Raw genomic sequence first — 19,801 nt, 5'->3', positions numbered from 1 at the left:
ACTCGACGACACTTCTTGGGCCATGAGGTGGGTTTCGTTGGCCTGTAGGGGTGGAAAAGAGGAGTTTTCGTGACAATCAGCCACAATGTACAATTGACCAAAAACACTGCCTTAAATATATCAATGAAGGGGACCTGAAGTGAATAATCTACTCACGCAAAGCAGTAGAAACCAAATTGATGACAGAAGCACTTGTCACAGCCGCTCCGGAACGAATCTCCTGGTTTGTAGTACTTCTCTTTGTATGAACAGATGCCTGTGGAAGAACCAAAGTGATAAATCTATCTTATCTGGATTCACATTTCCAAGCTTGTCTCTGCAGTTTAACTTACAGGTATGATGACCCTGCTAGGTGAAAACATCCTTTTTCAGGACATCATTACTTTTGCAAAGGCTATAAATGTCTTTCCTTTTTGCCAGAACACAAAACCATGCTGCAAGGGGTCAGGCACATTAATGGTTGAATTAATGTGCCTGACCCTGGCTTCTCCCATTCCTGCAGGCTGTGGGTAGCTATTCTCAAGGGGTTTGTCAGTCACCTTGAGAAGGGGATCAATAGGAGCATACAGATGTTCTGTGAAAATCCCCACGGGGCTGAATGCAAGGTCAGGGCGTAGAGGACAGGAAGTTAGCGGTCGGCCAGTCGGGGTTGGTGTAACAGCTAGAAACACCATATTTTACAAAGCAAGTATTGATCAATGTGGAAGGTAGCAACCCCGGGGCTGGGCAGAGTGTTCCAAATACATGTGTTTGAATACTAATTCTGAAGAGAAAAAGAAGCAGTACTTACCTTTTTTGTGATACACTGAGGCTTCTGAGCATCTGTTGCCGATCAGAAGGATGAAGGACAAGCAGAAAACAAACACGGGTAGATAGCCTCCGTGAACATTGTATATTGGCTGTCTCATTGTGAAAAACACTCTTCAAACCCCAATTTTGTCTATTTAATGACTTGGTGGTTCCACCAGCTTAAATATCATATGAATGTCCAGTAAAATCCAATAAAGTCCTTGTGAGGGCCCAGTGGACGCTGGCTAATATTTATAGTCTCACATCTCGACTGGCCAGAGAGAGAGAGAGAGAAAAACTCCACATGTCTAATTCCCTGGTTTCTTCCCAGCGTCCAACTTTTGTTTCAGAACAAGGTGTGTTTGGAGTCTGGCTGTGTACCCATGCGTCACTAAATATTACCTTTGGCCATCGCATGCTGCGTTAAGACTACGTGGGTGTGCCGGCGCCCTGACATGATGGTTGATTGGTTCTGGACTTTTTTTTGTCTATCTTTTGTTGGCCTGTTTACCATCAACCCCCAATTTATCATTTAATGTCTTCCTCCTGCCACACACAGATGCTGACTAAACCTCTTTATATGACTGCTGACACTGTTAAAAACTCTTTGTGCTGACATTGCCTCTTTTGTGAACGACCAACTGCTCAAAAAATGCATTCAAAATCCTAAACAATGCATGAAAAACACGGCAAACTTCAAAATCAATTTTTTTCAAGTCAATAGGAGGATTTTGTAGAAGCACAATGTGAGTGTAGGCCAACTGCATCTGATTTCAAGAACTTAAGACAGTATGATTGTTTGCACAGGACATATTCTGTTTTCCACTGTTTACATTTGCTACTGTTCATATAGCATGAAGTAAAGACTGTAGCGTTTCCAGTAAAGTATGTCACATATTTTTAAGCTGTCAGACATCTGGAAAAATGCTTCTCATATTTGAGGGCGAGATCAGGAATGTCAGGTGTCACGTCAGACCTATGGAGAAAAAAATATATATCTATCTGTCTCAGTGTCACACACACAGGAATATTTTACAAGATGTGTGACCGACCACAGGACAATTTGTGGTTAGTTCCTTCCTTCCTGACATCCTCAGGCCGGTAACCAGAGAGAGACACACTATGCTCTGACAAAAGAGAAAACAAATAGGACATCAAGGAACTGGAAGGTACTTGTAGTGTCCGAGCGCTGCAGCATTTTGAACCACCACCAGCTTCAGGGGGTCCCAAAGTGAACACATTGGTGAAATGAATATTCTAAAACCTGGCTGATGGTGTGACCAAGATGGGAATTATGTTCATATGACCAATTACTTTCCTTTCTTATTTTTCTGGCCAACCACACGTTTTTAGCAGTCTTGTAGCTCATTAACTCTGTGACAGAATGGCTACTCTGTGTTTTCTTCCATGGAAGGTTGGTCAGAAGGAAAAAATTGAGGGTAAATGTGTGACATCACAAATTCGCTGCGACGCCACAAACTCCTAAAAAGTCTGAATGACTCATCCAAACAGTGCTGTTGCTGAATATGACTATATATGTGACAACATATATCTATCTTGACATTTTCACAGCATTTATATAGCACCTAGAACTGCTTTATGGTTTGCAAAAAACAAGAAGGAAATCTGAATTTATACAACATGGGACCTTTAACCCTTTGCCTAATCTTTCACACTCTTTTAGTTCATTTGTCACACCCATAATCTTTATTTAACCACACCCTTTCTGTTGCTGCAATGCACAAATATTACATGAACAATTTAAGTATTGGATGTGTGCTCTTGACTGGCAATAGCCTCTAAGATATGCTTTTGACCTCTTTGGCCCTGCACAGATTGCTTTAATAAACAAAAGAGATGGATCTGTTTGTTCTTTATCGGCAGTAAATTAGCACCGATGACGCCAGCTTCATTTGGACTATCTTCTTCACTTCATGGTAGATAGTTTTGGATGATTTCCATTGAAAAGCTTGTGGAAACAATGGTGAGCTGCTCTTCATCAGATGTCATAAAGTTAGATGTACATTTGCCAAAGCAGCAAGCTAGAGGTTATCCCTAAAGCCTCTGATATAGCATACATCTCTTCTTTGTGTGGCTTTGCTGTTGCTGTTTTTTTTTTGTTTGGCATGAAATTAATTATTATTATCCTCTTAAAAAAATATTGAATTAGTATTTCATTAGAGACGTTGAATGGGAGTATTTTGGAGCCAGAGTCTTTTTGGAGCCAGCCCCTGGTGGTTTAAGGCACTTGGCTATACTTTTTAGACCTGGATGCTACGTCCACTTTTATATACAGAGTCTATAGAGTATGTTTTTCCAGTCCTGCTTCTCCACCTGTTCACCAGATGTTCCCAGGATGTTTTTTTATATTGTCACCTGACTCCCACATTCACCTGCCCTGCAGTAACCCCTGATATCCGGATCTTCCCCACCCACTCACACACCTATTTCCACTTTCCCTAATATCACAGCCTGCCATAGCATTCCCACATAGACAGTATATGAAAAAGCACAACTCTTTAACCTCCAAAAATGTTCCTTTGTTTATTTAGTATTTTTATTTAGCAATATGTGATTACTATAATTCATAATTTGAAAACAAAATAAAAATATTAATTAAACAAACCCATTATTTTTAAACCAAAAACTATATAGCCAACACAGGTGACCTGATGCAGACAATGGGCACAGCACACATTGAACTTGTGACTTGACTTTGCCTGTTTGCCAGAGCGCAATGTTTTGGTAATTTAGCATTAACAGGGAGTGGGTTGTTTTTTACTGTTAAATTCCTTGTGTAGAGTCTCAATAAAAATAATGGAAACGAGCACAACAGTGAATCTAACATGGCTCACACAGGTGATGTTAATAGGTCTCATGAAGTAGTAGTCACTAACCTAGAAGAGGCGTTTGCTGTATATATTTGCAGCCTTTCCCAAGACGGTATATAATGGCCATTTCTTCAAAACAACCCCACGCTGCTGTTTAGGAATCATTGGAGAAGTTTCAACGAAAGCTGGTCGGATGAATATGGTTGGCTGCATGGAGAGAATACAAAACTACTGGAGGAGCAGTGACGGCTCTGGAACCAATAACCTGCCACTGTTGGATGTGAATACAGAGAACAAGAGTTCTGGAAATCAACAAATTCATCGCTGCTTTCAAACTCAACCACAGCAGACGGCTGGTTTTAATATGAAGACTTCTAATGGTAAGTGCATGACCACCCCCCCCCCCACTCCCCGTTATCTGTAATGAATTGAATACCCTTTCATTTAACATTAGGACTGCAGTATGGAGTACTGTTGATTCAGGCGTTGGTAGTCGGGAGCACAAGTTTATGATGCCTGTGTCACATTTTTCAAAGGCTAAACTGTGCACACATCTGTGTCTGTTGCTTGCTGGAAGCGTACAAGCCGTGTCCAGTGTTCAATGCAATATTCAGAGGGGTGTTTGCATCGGCAGTCTTGTAAACCTTACATCTGTCTGCCTTGAGCTTTAGATCTTGCCTTGTGTGTAACAGAGAATGATGTCGTAACCATCATAGAGGATACTGCATTGGAGTGCAAGTGTCTGCGCATGAGTACGGAGATCAGCATATTAATGGAAAAACCCTAAATGTTAAAGCAACCCAATGGCACCAACAAATTGGGTGTTTGCAGCGATATACAATTTATTTTAGTCAGTAACGAAACCACCTGAAATTCAATAAAAACAATAAAACAATGAAATTAGTGTTTCATCCTTAAGTTATTCATTAAATAAGAACATTACAGGCACAAGAGTAGGATGGAACCTTCAAGTTATAAATAAGATATTACTGTTATGTCAATAAATAAATAAAAAGCACTGTGTTGAAAAACTAAAAAAATAATCAACTTTTTTTTTAACGTTGGCATAGCATTTCCGCAGCACTGCAAAGCACAGCTGCCTAAAATGAGAAAATAATGAAAATAGTAGGGATATAATAAATATTAGCATTAAAAAGTGACAACAAAACCATGTAATAAGAGTCATTCAATTTGTTATGGCTGGATTTGTTTGTTCATTCAAAGAAGACCACGCACATAGTTCAAGTCCAGGATTGGTATACAACCTTTACATAAAAATACACTGCATACAAGTACAAACTGCTGAATGGAAATATAGCTGCAATACAGTAGCTGCCCATAACGTTATGAGGTACCACAACGTTAGCTTCTCTGTACATTGTCTGTGTAGCAGTTCACAAATAAGTGTGACTGATGACATGTTAAGATAAAATGAACAGCTGAAACTCTCAACGATATTTCTGTGTACATATCCGGATGTCAGTCTTTGGGCTGTTTTGATATTGATGTTGAGATTGAAATGTTTTATTCTTCAATCTGAATTGCTCTATGACACCGTTAACATTCTGGCTCCTGGTTGTCTATACCTTATCCCTGAGCATCGTACTCAAACGCAAAAGATCTCCATACATGACCTTTTTTTGTTTTTAATACAAGTTGCAGTGGACCTGTTGTTGCAGCTGCAGTTGTAAACTCCATTCCACATGCTGATCACTTCCGTCCAAGAAGTAGGTGCCCTCGGTACCACGGAAAACAAATAGTCATGCTTTCAGAATTTTGTAACTGACTTGGTAAGAAAGTATCAGTTGTAGTGACATCCCTACCAGCAAAAGAACATCTTTCATTGCTTGTTAAGGAGTTGAGGCAGATGGGGCCTGACTGTGGTAGGTTCGATGTCAGCAGGTGAAAGAGGTTTTGCCTCTGGAGTGTGGTTGGTTGACAGGCTGCCTTCGGAAGCAGAGATTTCTGCAGAAAAGGACCACCCAGACACCACAACCACTGGTCACACCTTCATAGCTTTTCTTCTAGCCTCATTTAACCTTCTCTAACCAACAGTATAGAAACCGGCTACTGTGTCAAAACCATTAGCACTTGCAAATCCCTTAGTTGTTTACACCAGTTCCTTTGAGTAAAGAATTGGGCATATTTGTGCAGAATGATAGTGATAGGATTAAACAATCATGGATAAATCCAAGAAAACCTGTAATTTATTTATCAATGCTCTTATGCAGTTGTTTTATGAATCAAGTAATAATTAAGTTGATTTTCAAGAAGCTACTGTATGGCTTATTTTATGTTCTGGTTAAATCACCACAGCATTTTATTTAATACTCCTAAATCTAGGTTTATCTTACAATTGAAATAATAATAATAATAACTTTATTTCTATAGCACTTTTAAAAAACAAGTTATAAAGCACTTTACATACATTTAAAATACAATAAGCAACAGTATAAACTATAATGATAAAAGACAACAAAAATAAAACAGACAATAAAACAGATAGTCAATCAATAAAAATGCAGTCAACAAAAGGGAAGTCTAAAATACACTGCTCAAAAAAATAAAGGGAACACTTAACACAATGTAACTCCAAGTCAATCACACTTCTGGGAAATCAACCTGTCCAGTTAGGAAGCAACACTGATTGTGAATCAATTTCACCTGCTGTTGTGCAAATAGAACAGACAACAGGTGGAAATGAGGCAATTATCAAGACAACCCTATAAAGGAACGGTTCTGCAGGTGGTGACCACAGACCATTTCTCTGTCCTCATCCTTTCTGGCTGATTTTGGGTCACTTTTGCATTTTGCCAGTGTCCTCACCACTAGAGGTAGCATGAGGCGGTGTCTACAACCCACAGAAGTTGTTCAGGTAGTGCAGCTCATCCAGGATGGCACATCAATGCACGCTGTGGCAAGAAGGTTTGCTGTGTCTGTCAGCACAGTGTCAAGAGCACAAAGGAGATACCAGGAGACAGGCCGGTCCACCAGGAGACGTGGAGGGGGCCGTAGGAGGACAACAACCCAGCAGCGGGACTGCTATCTGCTCCTTTGTGCAAGGAGGAACAGGAGGAGCGCTGCCAGAGCCCTACAAAATGACCTCCAGCAGGCCACTAATGCGCATGTTTCTGCTCAAACTGTCAGAAACAGACTCCATGAGGGTGGTATGAGGGCCCGACGTCCACAAGTGGGGTCTGTGCTTACAGCCCAACACCGTGCAGGGCGATTGGCATTTGCCAGAGAATACCAAGATTGGCAGCTTCGCCATTGGCGCCCTGTGCTCTTCACGGATGAGAGCAGGTTCACACTGAGCACATGTGACAGACGTGACGGAGTCTGGAGACGCCGTGGAGAACGTTCTGCTGCCTGCAACATCCTCCAGCGTGACCGGTTTGGCAGTGGGTCAGCGACGGTCTGGGGAGGCATTTCTTTGGAGGGCAGCACAGCCCTCCATGTGCGAGCCAGAGGTACCCTGACTGCCATTAGGTATCGGGATGAGATCCTCAGACCCATTGGAAGACCATATGCTGGTGCAGTGGGCCCTGGGTTCCTTCTGCTGCATGACAATGGTCGGCCTCATGTGGCTGGAGTGTGTCAGCAGTTCCTGCATGATGAAGGCATTGATGCTACGGACCGGCCTGCCCGTTCCCCAGACCTGAATCCAATCCAGCACATCTGGGACATCGTGCCTCGTTCCATCCACCAATGCCACGTCCACCACAGACTGTCCAGGAGTTCACTGATGCTTTGATCCAGGTCTGGGAGGAGATCCCTCAGGAGAACATCCGTGGTCTCATCAGGAGAATGCCCAGGCATTGTAGGGAGTGCATACAGGCACATGGAGGCCACACACACTACTGAGACTCATTTTGACTTGTCTTGAGGACTTTCCACAGAAGTTGGATCAGCCTGTGATCTGATTTTTCCACTTTTATTTTGAGTATGATTCTGAATCCAGACCTCCATGAGATAATGATTTTGATTTCCATTGATCATTCTTATGTTATTTTGTTCTCAACACATTCCACTATGTAATGAATAAAGATTTTCAACTGGAATATTTCATTCATTGAGATCTAGGATGTGTTGTTTAAGTGTTCCCTTTATTTGTTTGAGCAGTGTAGTTTGTTTTTAAGAGTGACTTAAAAGAAAACAATGTGTTAGCGTCCCTGATCTCCTCTGGCAGGTCGTTCCATAACTGATGGGCCTGAACAGAAAATGGCCGGTCACCTTTATTTTTATGGTAAGTTCGGAGTATGGTTAGGAACGACCTACCAGAGGATCTCAGGCTGCATGTCAGCTCGTAGGGTGACAAGAGGTCAGCTATATATTCAGGCGCCAGCCCCCCTGCGAGCCTTATAAGTGATCATTAACATTTTAAAATCTATTCTAAAATGGGCAGAGAGCCAATGAAGTGATTTAAAAAAAGGTGTAATGTGCTCCCTCCTGTTGGACCTGGTTATGAGTCTGGCTGCTGCATTTTTAATGAGTTGAAGTTTGTTTGTGTTAAATTGTGTGAGGCAAGAGGACAGAGCATTGCAGTAATCTAAACGGGATGAGATGAAAGCATGAATTACTGTTTCTGAGTTATTGGGGGATAGAAATGACCTCATTTTTTTGATTTTCCAGAGTTGAATAAGGCATGATTGGACAACAGTGTTAATGTGCTGGTCGAAGTTGAGATGGTGTCAAAGATTACAGTGAGGTTTCTGCAGGAGGAAGTAATGTTAGCTGAGAGGGAACTGAGATGGGAAGAAATATAATTTTGGGATAAGTCTGGACCTATGATGATAATTTCTGGTTTCTCTAAATTTAGCTGTAAAAAGTTTGATACCATGCAGTTTTTTATTTCTACAATGCACACATGGAGGTTGCTTAGTTGGTTATTGTCAAAGGAGAAATATAGTTGTGTATACGGTTGAAATGCACTTATTGTAAGTCGCTTTGGATAAAAGCATCAGCTAAATGAAATGTAATGTAATGTAATGTAATGTCATTGGTGTAGAAATGGTAATTGATATTGTGTTTTTTTACTATATGATCGAGAGGCAGCATATAGATAGTGAATAGTAATGATCCAAGAACAGAATCCTGTGGAACTCCATATAGTAGCGGTGCTGGTGCTGATTTAAAATTCCCAATTTCTACACAGAATGACCTCCCCGAAACAACAAATTTAAACCAATCTAATACCAAGCCTGAAATACCCATCCAATGTTTAAGATGTTTGATTAAAATGCTATGATCAACAGTATCAAAAGCTGCAGACAGATCCAACAGGAGTAAAACAGTATGTTGACCACAGTCAGCTGCTAGAAGAAAATCATTTAAAACCCTGAGGAATGCAGTTTCTGTACAAGGACCCTTCCTAAAACCTGACTGAAATTGTTCGAGGAGGCCATTCGTAAATGAAATAATTTACAATTTTTTTTCACAGACCTATGCAAGAAATGGGAGTTTAGAAATTGGCCGGAAATGATTCAGAGTATCAGGGTCAAGTGTAATGAAGTAGCTTTGGTTAAGGATTTGATTGATCCTCGTTGGGTACAGTTTAAAACAATATCACTTCATTCACAATTGTAAAGCTATGAAGTGGGGCACCCCAGTTTATTTAGGGCTTAAGGTGCCAACCATGAACGGCACTGTTTCCAGTTAATATCTGACTGATGTCTTTGTTTTCTTACTTCCTTCCATAAAATATGTTTTTAAACATATAAGATTGTTATTTCTTCCAGTCTTTCCCGTACAGTTTCTTCGACCTGTGTTGATACCAATTTAGCTCTGTGGATGGCAATGTGGGTTGGTTGCCTATGAGATCCAATGTTGTACAGGATGATACTCAAAGTTCACAGCAAATATCTAGTATTTTTGCTTTAAATGCCCCTCTATGGTTATGTAAACAGTATATTTATGGGTTTATGCAGTGGTAATTTGAGTTTAGTCAAAGTAGAACTTTGTTTTGTAGTGGAGCCAGCTGTGTGGTACCTAATGTCTCATCGTGCCTCACACTACACAGAATTCAATAAATACCACTGCTCTGTGACCAGTGTGGTCACTGTGCTGCTGAAAGCAGACCACACAGAGGAGGAAACCACTGAGAAATTACAGGTACTTACTGACAGGCTGCGGATTCTCCAGTCACAGGCGGTCTCAGGCTATGCCACCCTCTTCGTGCGCATTTGTGTGCAGTGGCCCTGTGTGATATTTTTGGTTGTGTGACTCACCTTCAACACCCCAGCAGCACTGGGTGCTCTGGCTTGGCTGTTAATTAAATAGTCCTGTTTCAGCCACAACTTTATGCACTATGATGGATCCAGGCCTCAGGACCCTGTGTAAGCTGTATGAACAAGAACAGTGTTTATTGCTATACTTCAACTCCCTATATTAAATTAATTCATTGATTCAGTCAGTATGATATTTTTGAATGTAAAATATCTTTATTCGACCGTCTCAAAATGTGTTTTAATAACAGAAATTGTCATAATGGTGAGTTGTAATACAATTCACAAATAGGAATTAATAAGACATTATAATTTTTAAATCAAAATCAGCATGTCATCATAATCCATGAGAAGCAACAAGCCTCTGTCCACTTGTCCACAATCAAGCAACTTCATAAACAGACTTTTTGATCATTTTTGGGTGTTGATATTTCAACAAATAGTCATCCATTAATGAGTCAAAACTGAATCTGAGATGTTAAGTCCGATGTGACCGAACAACACTCATCATACATCATTCCAAAATACGTAGAAAGTAAACCATAACAGAAAGGATAGAGTCTGTAAGTTAACACATAAAACAAAGATCTCATCAGAAATACTTGACAAATATCAGTACATCATTCTTTTGTTATACAGAACCAAAACTGATTATTTTTCTTTTTTTCATGGTAACACATGATAATTGGTGGTATTTTGGCAACATATGCATTTCAGGAGTTAACAGAAAGTCAACTATTTTCATAACATAAGTCACTGGACATTACTCATCTTTGCTCCCATCCCCACCCACCCACCCCCAACATTATGTCTTTATACATGATATTGCATGATAAAAAGATGATGAAATCATTGACATATCAATGACATTTACAGCGTCCACAAACTTTTTATTTGCGGCAAGAAGTTGGAAATGACTTCTCATTGACTCTTTTATTAGCGTTTCATTCTTTTTCGCATATTTTAATGATTGAGTAACAAAAGACTGAGGTGAATTCAGCTTTGAAGTCCAATCACAAACTGAAATTAAAAGAAATCCAACGTGTTTTTGTTTTTTTTCGTACTAAATATCAAAATGTTTCCCCAAAGCAAGATAAATAATTGCGGAAAAACTAGCCTTAAATATTTTAGTTTCAATTCCGTGAACTGAATTGACCTCAGATCTGCAGTAAAACCCACCTAGCTTTAGAGCTCAGTCCGAGTATGTAGCCTTTAGTAGAAAAAACTACCGTGTCACTACTTGTTTTGCTGGTTCTGCACCACATCTGAATTAAATCAAGAGTTCTTAGAGGCACCTGGAGTGGTACAAATATGTGCTCATCAGGGTTAAGGTATTATCAGTTCCATGTTAAGGTATTTTTCAGTTCATCGTCAAGTCCTCAGGAACAGAGTACTCGGAGAGGAGACCAGACCACTGATCACACAGGTAATGATGCTTGGAAGTCTGACACGAGCACTTAGGCCTCAAGGCTTTTTTTTTCTTTGTTATTTCCTTTATATAGATTTGTTGTAAAATACGTCCCGGGCCGGTGAAAGTATTCCCAAATGAGAGATGCAAGGTATAGGAGATCTGGATATATACTGTGTAAGAGACATTACCGCCTGCTTTATGCAAACTTTAGATATAAAAAAGGAGCGCAGATTTTCTCAAATAATCATGTACATATCAAAAGCAAAAGCGCATGTGGATGAGGTCTGTTTTAATGTTTTGTGATTTTTTTTTTTTTTTCAAATGCTTGCAGTTACTTCAAGGTTAAAGTAAAAATAAACTTTTCTTGAATGAGGGCCCAGCACTTCTACCCTACAATGGTTAATCGATGTAGGCCAAGGGTCTGTGCAGAGCCTGCATGAACAGCATCATTAGATTCAGCATAAGGGCTGGTTTCATATTGTCTTAAAGGCCCAGCTTGGAAAACCGGAGTAGCGCTAGACTATTCTAAACTTCACTAACAAGAAAGGTTGCGGAGCAATATGTCATTTATGACCACATCACAAGAGCATTAACAAAAAGTTCTCAGACTGGCTTGTGTTTGTTGATCATTTCCATAATGAGCCTTTAATACAGTACTGTGTACACAGCTTCCTGAGAGTTAGCTAGCTACCATTCTACAAAATCGCACTGTACATCTAGCTATCTGCTCATTACACATACAGTGTAGGGATGCACCAATCACCCACTCAAGATAAACTAGTGAGCCAATCTCCAACAGTTATTAGGCATGTTACCTTATTTTAACCCATTACCCACATTTAATGGGTTAGTTTAAATTCTCAATGTAGGTGTTATGGTGTCATCTGATAATTTAAGATTAATGGTTTGACATTTCTACAATAAATGTGTCAACAGTGCATCCCTAATAGAGCGTAACATGGATAACACTTTAATGTAATGCACTATAAATAGTACATCACGAGGCTGTATTTTCCTTGTGATGTAGCTCAAAATGTAGATCACCTTGTTGTGGTTGAAGGTCTTTACACACTAGGGGTGTTTTTTTTGTGCAATTAATTTGCACATTAATATATTTTTTTAAACAGTTGTTTTTGTCAAGCGACGTATGCTTTTTCACAGAAATGGGTGGGTTTTTCTGTGTTTTCACAACACATGGCTTCAACCAACCACATTGTGTGGAAGTGGAACAGAAGTCACATCACAACTCCTACCGAGAACACAGACTTCTTTTGTATGTGTCTCCGGCCACCTGGTGGTATCTGACAAAGGGCACAAACATTTCAACAATCTCAAGGGCAGCATATGAATCAGTATCGCTGAACAGCTAGACTATCAGGATGATGATGAAATTTGTTTACATTTGGTTGTAGAAGAGTTGGTAGTAAGCAGGCAACTTTTTCACAGCAGTTATGGCTACATACCAAAATCTCCTCAAGTATTGATGAGTGAGGAGGGATGATGTTGAATCCATAATTTTTCTGAAGAATGAGCTGACACAAATCTATTTAAACCTTGACTTGAACAACTGTTGGAAATTTAGATGCAAAATATTTGCAAGTGAGTATTTGACATTGGTTTTGCTTATTTGTCAAACCTCTGGTGTGTAAAGACCTTTACATAGTGAACTTGTTACTTTGTAGGGTTTATAGTATGACCAGGCCTTTCCCTTAAATGGGCAAAGGATGCTAGTTTCTCATATGAAACAGGTCACTGTGTGAACAGCTAAATTTGTTCCTGTTGTGACCCAGGCTTTAGGAGGAGGAGGAGGTCCAGTTACAATATGCCAGCCTGAAGTGCTGCTCTGAAAGGGATAAAAGCCCAAACTGGTGACCTGGAATACAGCAGACTGCTTTGTTGTACTGTGCAACCGCAGCTCATCACGTTAGAATCCTACTTGTCACTGGTATCACAACAATCAGTGTCACTGATGCAGACAAATCAAGTGGCTTTAGCTTAAGAAAAGGTATAAGTGTGCTCACAGGTACAATAGTGAGTCAAAGAGCTCAAACTGGTTGCGCCATGGACCTTTGTAGGTAATCATATTTATGGAAAAGGTACCATTCTTTTGTTCAAAGTTGCACAAAGTCATGTGATTAAAGTCAGGAAACTACAGCATCTTCCTGGTTATCACATATGTTGGTAAGCGAGTCACCTACGCATTGTCTTTGTTGAAACGTCTTACACCTTCTATGTTGCTGGTGTAGCAATGGTCACTATCACAAATGTGTCACTACGGATAACAACCAATGACACTGGAGTGTCAAGTGCTACATCATGTTAGGAACAATTGTCGGGGTGGTGTTGTTGACATGTCACAGTAATAATGCTACATGGATTATATATTTTTTTTTAGCATTTGATAGTAGCTATTTCTTCTGAGAATTTGACAGTTTTTTAGCAAACTGGGAGATATTTACACTCTGACTGAAACATATCATGGCTATTTTATATGCTGGTTCCAGTACAACTGGACTCAAAGGGCCTCACGCAAGAATCATTTGTACATAAAATACATTTCTGTGGAAGTTGGCATGCAGCCCAAAATTTGAGTCTGTCCACACAACAAAATGTCCGCATATGTGCCAAGAAAGTATACTTGATGCTCATTTTGTGTGCTGTATGTGTCTTTATGTTTGTCCTTCCTATGAATAAAAAAAACAGCTCCTCTTCTCAGAATTAGGAGGTCACCATCATGTTTTCTAGTGCACACGTGTGGAACGTGTCCAGGCACGCATACCCCCCAATTGTTGTATACAGTATATAGAGAGAAACTTGTAAGTCCACTGTTTTAAAATCGAGTCCTAGGCACATACACAGAAACCATTAATTGGCCGTTAGGCAGGTTGCTGTTAAAAGGAACAACCTCTGTTGCTCAAGTCACTGTTACATCACCCACTGTCTGGTCTTCATCCATCAATCTCCTGTCACTTTGCAAGTACTGCCTCCCATCTAAGATTCTTTTCATCATCTGACTTGAAGTCAAACCATTTTTCCATTATTTCTGTTGACATGTTAGCAGCTAATATCTATTATAATACAATGGTACTTGTTACATTTGTTATGTGTCTGCTGATTTCCTACAGAAGGAGCTCCGTGGTGTAAATTCTCCTTGTTACTCTTGGTAACATTTACTTGAATAAAACTTGCCCACCAACAGAGCAGAACAGGTAGCTAACTAAGCTAACTATTTATGATCTCATACATACACACACACACGTCTTTGTGAACACGAGCTGTTTGCGACAGGTTTGTTGAATTTAATGTGAAACTTTCATCTAACAAACCGCAAAGAAAAAGGTAAAATGTTGTTGCCTGAGGCCCAAAGTGACAGAAAGTGCATAGCATTCATGAAGGAAATTTAAAAAATGGAGACCTTATCTTGTACTAATGAATATAACTACTATCTCAAGGTGGTGATAAGATATCACAGTACTTTAGAGCATTGGTTCTCAAATAGTGGGTCAAAGTGCTTTGTGTTGCCATTTTGAGTGAGCTGAAGATGTGTCCAGGACAAAAACGTTTTGGGAACCTCTGAACTTTTATTTTGAAGTTGGGGATTCCTGTAACTGTTGAAACACTGCTTTAGTGGGTGATGGGACTACCTCATTTAATGACATGGATATCAATGTTTTTTTGTAGTATTGTGGACAACGTCACATTAAAATTTCAATTTTTTTTCTGTAAGAAACAGAAAGAGTATTATGTTCCTATGGACAATTACCTTTAAAAATGAAAATTGACCACTGGATTTACCATCAATTACTGAATTACAACTTTTGCTTATTCAAACACTGAGGATTCTTACATTCCTGATAATTCTCAAGCAAGTTCTGAATGCCCCATTACACTTATCTTGTAATTAGGAGATTTTTCCTTGTTATTTTAAGGTGGTAAGTCATAATTATAAGGCTAAGGTCTCCAGGGTTTATTTCTTTCATGAATGCAATGGGCTTCACTACAATATGTTTCAATTTGTGTACTTTTGGGCTTGTTTAATCTGGGGCCTTGGGGGACTATAATGTTAAAGTCAATACTTCTAACGGCCCGGCTACTGCCCAGGTCCAAATGAAAATAAAATCTAACTTGTTTTAAAGGTTCAAATGATTGGATACCATAAAACAGTATATATGTTGCTGTTATATCCCCATTACAGAGACAAGTTTTTGTTTTGTTTAAAAGTTTGTTTCAATTGTTTTGTTTGTTTGTTTTTTGTTTTAGTTTTTTTTTGGGTGGGGGAAAGGGTATCCCATTTATGATTCCTATGACTACTGCAAGCAGCGTTTCTTCTTCAAAGAGGCAAAGTGACATCACTTTAAGAGAATGCAGCACTTGGGGCCAACTCTGACAGCCATATTCACACAGTCTTAAGACATCTGTAGAGTAAACTGATCACTGTATGCTGGAACCATAAACTGGAGTAAACTGCACACTGGAGAAGGGGATAGTGAGATAGTACAAAGTAGTGAACTCTGGACCAAAAAAAAACTAAAAAAAAGATTGACTTGACAGCTGCTGTAAAGTTCAGCATTTTAAAATTTACAACATACTGAAGGGTGGAATACTACAATAAGGGGCTTCTTTAGAGGCCATGTTAATGCAGGGGTCTTTTTTTCTGTGTCAAAAAATTGTGATCATACACAATCATTTGGATTCATGGTGCTTCGCTTCTCTGTGGAATATCCCGCCAAGATATTGGTTTCATTCCCGTCTGTGTAATCCTGCAAAATCAGTGGTGAAGAGTCATAAAAAACACAATGAATTTACACATACTCTGATGCTCTTCTGGAACGAGGAACACTGAAACCAAGGGTAGAAATACTACACTCGAATGCATTAGAGTCAGATGAGGTTTTGTTGTCGGCTGTTTTTGTCAGCAGTAATGCTATTTACATTGTTCAGTATGTACAGTAGAGAATCTCCCAGAGATGTTAGGTTCTGTAAAGCTGCAATGGGGTAATCCTTTATATTCCTCACATGTGAAAGTCCTTAGATGAAGAGCCATAGGAGTCCCCATCAACGTATTTTGAGTGTTTAATAATGGACTTGCTGCTGTATTGCGAGTCTTGACTCTAACACTGTATGAGGAGTATCAATAATCTGCTCTCTGAAGCAATGAATGTACACAACACGCAAACTCAAAGTCAGTAAATATCAAGATTTTAAAGAAACCATTGTAAAATCATAGATGGGCATTATGGTTCTTCATCTTAAGGATTGATTTTCTCACACAAATCAAGACTTTAAATACATTAAATCTTTTTTTGTTTGATCATAAAGGTATTCAAGAAAGTCGAGTGTTAAATGCACTGTACAACCTTGTATAATTTTTTTTTCAAAATATATTTTATCCCAGTGTGTTTAGTTTTTTTTTTTTTTTTATCTTACAGAATCCTGTATACATGGAGTCTGCATTGACATTAGGTGATATCCTGATCATTGGAGAGGACAGAAGAGAAGGAGAGAGTAGAGGGGGTAAAGAGAAAGAGGAGAAAGAGGAGAAAAGAGAGACAGAGAAGTTGTCCAGTGCCTTTTTTGCAACCCTCAGTGAAGACGCTGTACTCCATACCGAGGCTCTCGTCTGTCCCGCACCTCAATCTGCAGAAAACAAAACAGAAGAATCACTACTGTGCTGTAAAATATCATTAATGAACATTTATGAAATTACAGGTAAGATTTACCAAAGTTAATCAGTTTCCTAGTCAAAACAGAATCAAAATAACCTGAGTGATGTCATAGTTGTATCAGGGTTATCAGGGCCAATTAAAAAGGTGCAACTGAGCAGTATAATGGAAAGTATGGATTATGTTATATTTGGTGCTCGACCCATAGAGGGACAAAAGATCAGGATATATCTCAGCCTCTAGTTTGACTTTTCCTTATAAATATGTGTCTTCAAAGTCCACTAACTTAATTTAATATACAACAGGGCATTCAAGGATAGGCAAAAGTTGCCATATGATTTGTTTCAGTGCCCCATTGTCACTGTATTGAAAACGCTCTTAAATACTGTTGGCTGCTATGCTGCTGCTATAACTGGTGAAAATCCAATCAAACTTATCGTTTGTCATAGTAACACAATGGCCTTTCTGGTGCAAGGATCACTGATGTCAAGAAAACTAGCCGACAATGAAATACGTGGAAAAATGTCTAAATGTAAACAGAGCTCAATCATATAAGTATGCCCTCAACACCGCATCCAAGTTGTAAAATCAATTGCTAATTGAGCTTGACTTTTGTAAACAACTACCCATTGTTGAGAGTAGGTCCCCATTATTTCACTTGAAAATATAATTCGTATATGTCGTGTGCACAGTATGTGAGAATATTGAGGGATATGGAGAGAAGTGATACATGACCATACGGTCTGTTGGGTTTCACAGTCTGTGGGATTGTTCATGAACACTAAGAAATAAGAGGCCCCCAATAAGCCTGTCAGCTAATATGGTTGGTCATTGTAATTTACAAAGATACACGTTGAAGTATTCTTAAAAGATAAAGCAAATAAAATGTATAAAGCAAATGTAAACTTACCCTTGACACAGCAAAATCTGTAAGGACAGAAAAAACAGAAGTGTTGGCATATACACTGTGAGACAAGACAAGAAAAGTGCATATTCGTGCAAAACCTGAATATGCTTAGGTAAGTATGAGTAAAGCATTTAGGTCATCACTTCCTGGTGAACAAGCAGGCCTTCATTTGCTACCTATGTCCAGCTCATGTCCACATTTTGTTTTCATAGACATGTATTTCCTCCTAAAATGTTCTAGGGCATTTTAATCGATCATATTCTGCACCGTAAAAAAGAAAAGACTGTGAAAACTCATAACAAACAAAACTAAAAGTGAGTTAAAAGTAAATCAAAGTCTTAATTTTCTATATTAAATCAATCCCTAACTGTATTAATCTAAGAGCTTTAACTTTCTCCAATTCATATGATAAATTTTCAATTTACTTAAAGCAAATCCAATCCATGTACTTCATCCACTTGCAGTTAAGCTTACTTCCCCTTTACTTATTAATACATGCAAATAAATAATTATTTACTGTTTCAAGCTTTATCCCTCATGACAAACTTAAGCTGTACTGCTGGCAGTGAAGCCTAGAAATTCTGTTCCTCAATGACCCTGTGACTGAAGGGCCTGACACAGGAAATGTTGACACAAATACAGACCTTACTTAGTAAGGAGATTATCGGACTCCTCAAGAATTAGATGGCAAAACAAACAAACCAAAAATACATCAACCATGCAATTTCTTTTGTGAGGAAAAGGTATTTCTGATTTTTTATTATTTTTTTTATCATAATGCAATGCATGTTTTTAATATTACTTAAACGTGATAAGTCAAACAATTTATTTGATGTATAGTAAACTGATTTTGAATTCTGAAAGTGAAAAATATTTATTATGGGCCTATGCAAGAGATTTTGCTCCACAAAGGATATAGTAATGTCTTCAGTGAAAATAGTTTTTTCAACAATCCTCAAAACACAGTTTGACAAATCTTTGTTGCTTTGCAAGGAATCACAGGTCACGATTCAAAGTTATCAGGATCAACTGATGCTGGGAAAAACAGAGTAGCTTGATTTATTATCAAATACAGTTTTCTATGCCAAACAATGAGTGATTTGTATGCCAATGAATCGTCTCAGTTTCACTTTTCACAGTGTATGTACTAATGTACTTTTCCACTTTTGGCCATCAAAGGGTTTCATGGACTGTTCATTGGCTAAGCTGAAGGGACATTTGTTTTTTTTAATGAAAGAAATATGGGCAAAAAAAGAAACCTCACGCAGCTGATGAAGCATTAGATGAGTTAAATGTGTAAAATCACTGAGACTGTCAGTGAGGTTAATCAGATAAGAACAGAAAGACACGCCCACGCTCTGGAATATCTCCAGTTACCATGGAAACCATCATGGAGATAGACCGTCGGAGAACGAGACATCTTATGTCACTATTCTCTCTCTTTATCTCTGTTCTCCTCCTTTCCTTCTTCTACTCCGTATTGGTCTCTATCTGTCTGTATATCGCTCATGCTCTCAGTTTACTTTGTCCTAAGTCATAGATATTTTTTTATCTGCCTCTCTTTAACTCACACTCTGCTTCTTTTTTTTTTCTTTTTTTTTCAATGCTTTTGTACAATGGGTTTGTGGAGTTAAATCAAACACATAACACATATATAAGGATACTTTTTTATTGTTTTGCATTATGTATTTTTTGTATTTATTGTCCCTTTCACCACCTTCTTCTGCCATTGCTTTCCTCCTTTCTTCTTCTCTTTTCATGGAGCTGAAACAATGTGATTCAACTGTCCTGATGCAACATTATGCAAACTGTCAGAAATCCTCTGGAGGACTCTCACCCACTCTCGAATTCAGCACTGAAAGCAATTTGGCTGTAGATACTAAGGTCAGGTTTGGAGGGTATTCGTTTTAAAATGAACTGGGTAAATCTTGTTCATGTTAATGGCCTCACAGTTGAAGTCTAAAAAAATGAGACTT

At 38.9% G+C, this 19,801-nt stretch overlaps 1 protein-coding gene across 1 annotated transcript in view; it reads right to left on the bottom strand.

Moving 5' to 3' along the window:
- Positions 1-10,038: 10,038 nt before the first annotated feature.
- LOC138618376 (LHFPL tetraspan subfamily member 4 protein-like) overlaps positions 10,039-19,801 on the bottom strand; it is a 37,888-nt gene continuing 28,125 nt past the window's right edge. Inside the window, exons 3-4 of the mRNA XM_069694103.1 lie at positions 17,829-17,845; positions 10,039-16,892 (exon numbers count right to left, since the gene is read on the bottom strand). Coding sequence (XP_069550204.1) covers positions 16,839-16,892; positions 17,829-17,845 — 71 coding nt within the window. The 3' untranslated portion in view covers positions 10,039-16,838. The remainder of the gene's footprint in view (positions 16,893-17,828; positions 17,846-19,801) is intronic.

The sequence above is a fragment of the Brachyistius frenatus genome, unplaced genomic scaffold, assembly GCF_029030835.1.
Source record: "Brachyistius frenatus isolate BFR_SWC_R1_liver_20210118 unplaced genomic scaffold, ASM2903083v1 Contig_16, whole genome shotgun sequence".
Classification (NCBI taxonomy): Eukaryota; Metazoa; Chordata; class Actinopteri; family Embiotocidae; genus Brachyistius; species Brachyistius frenatus.
This window is presented reverse-complemented; position numbering and strand designations above follow the sequence as displayed.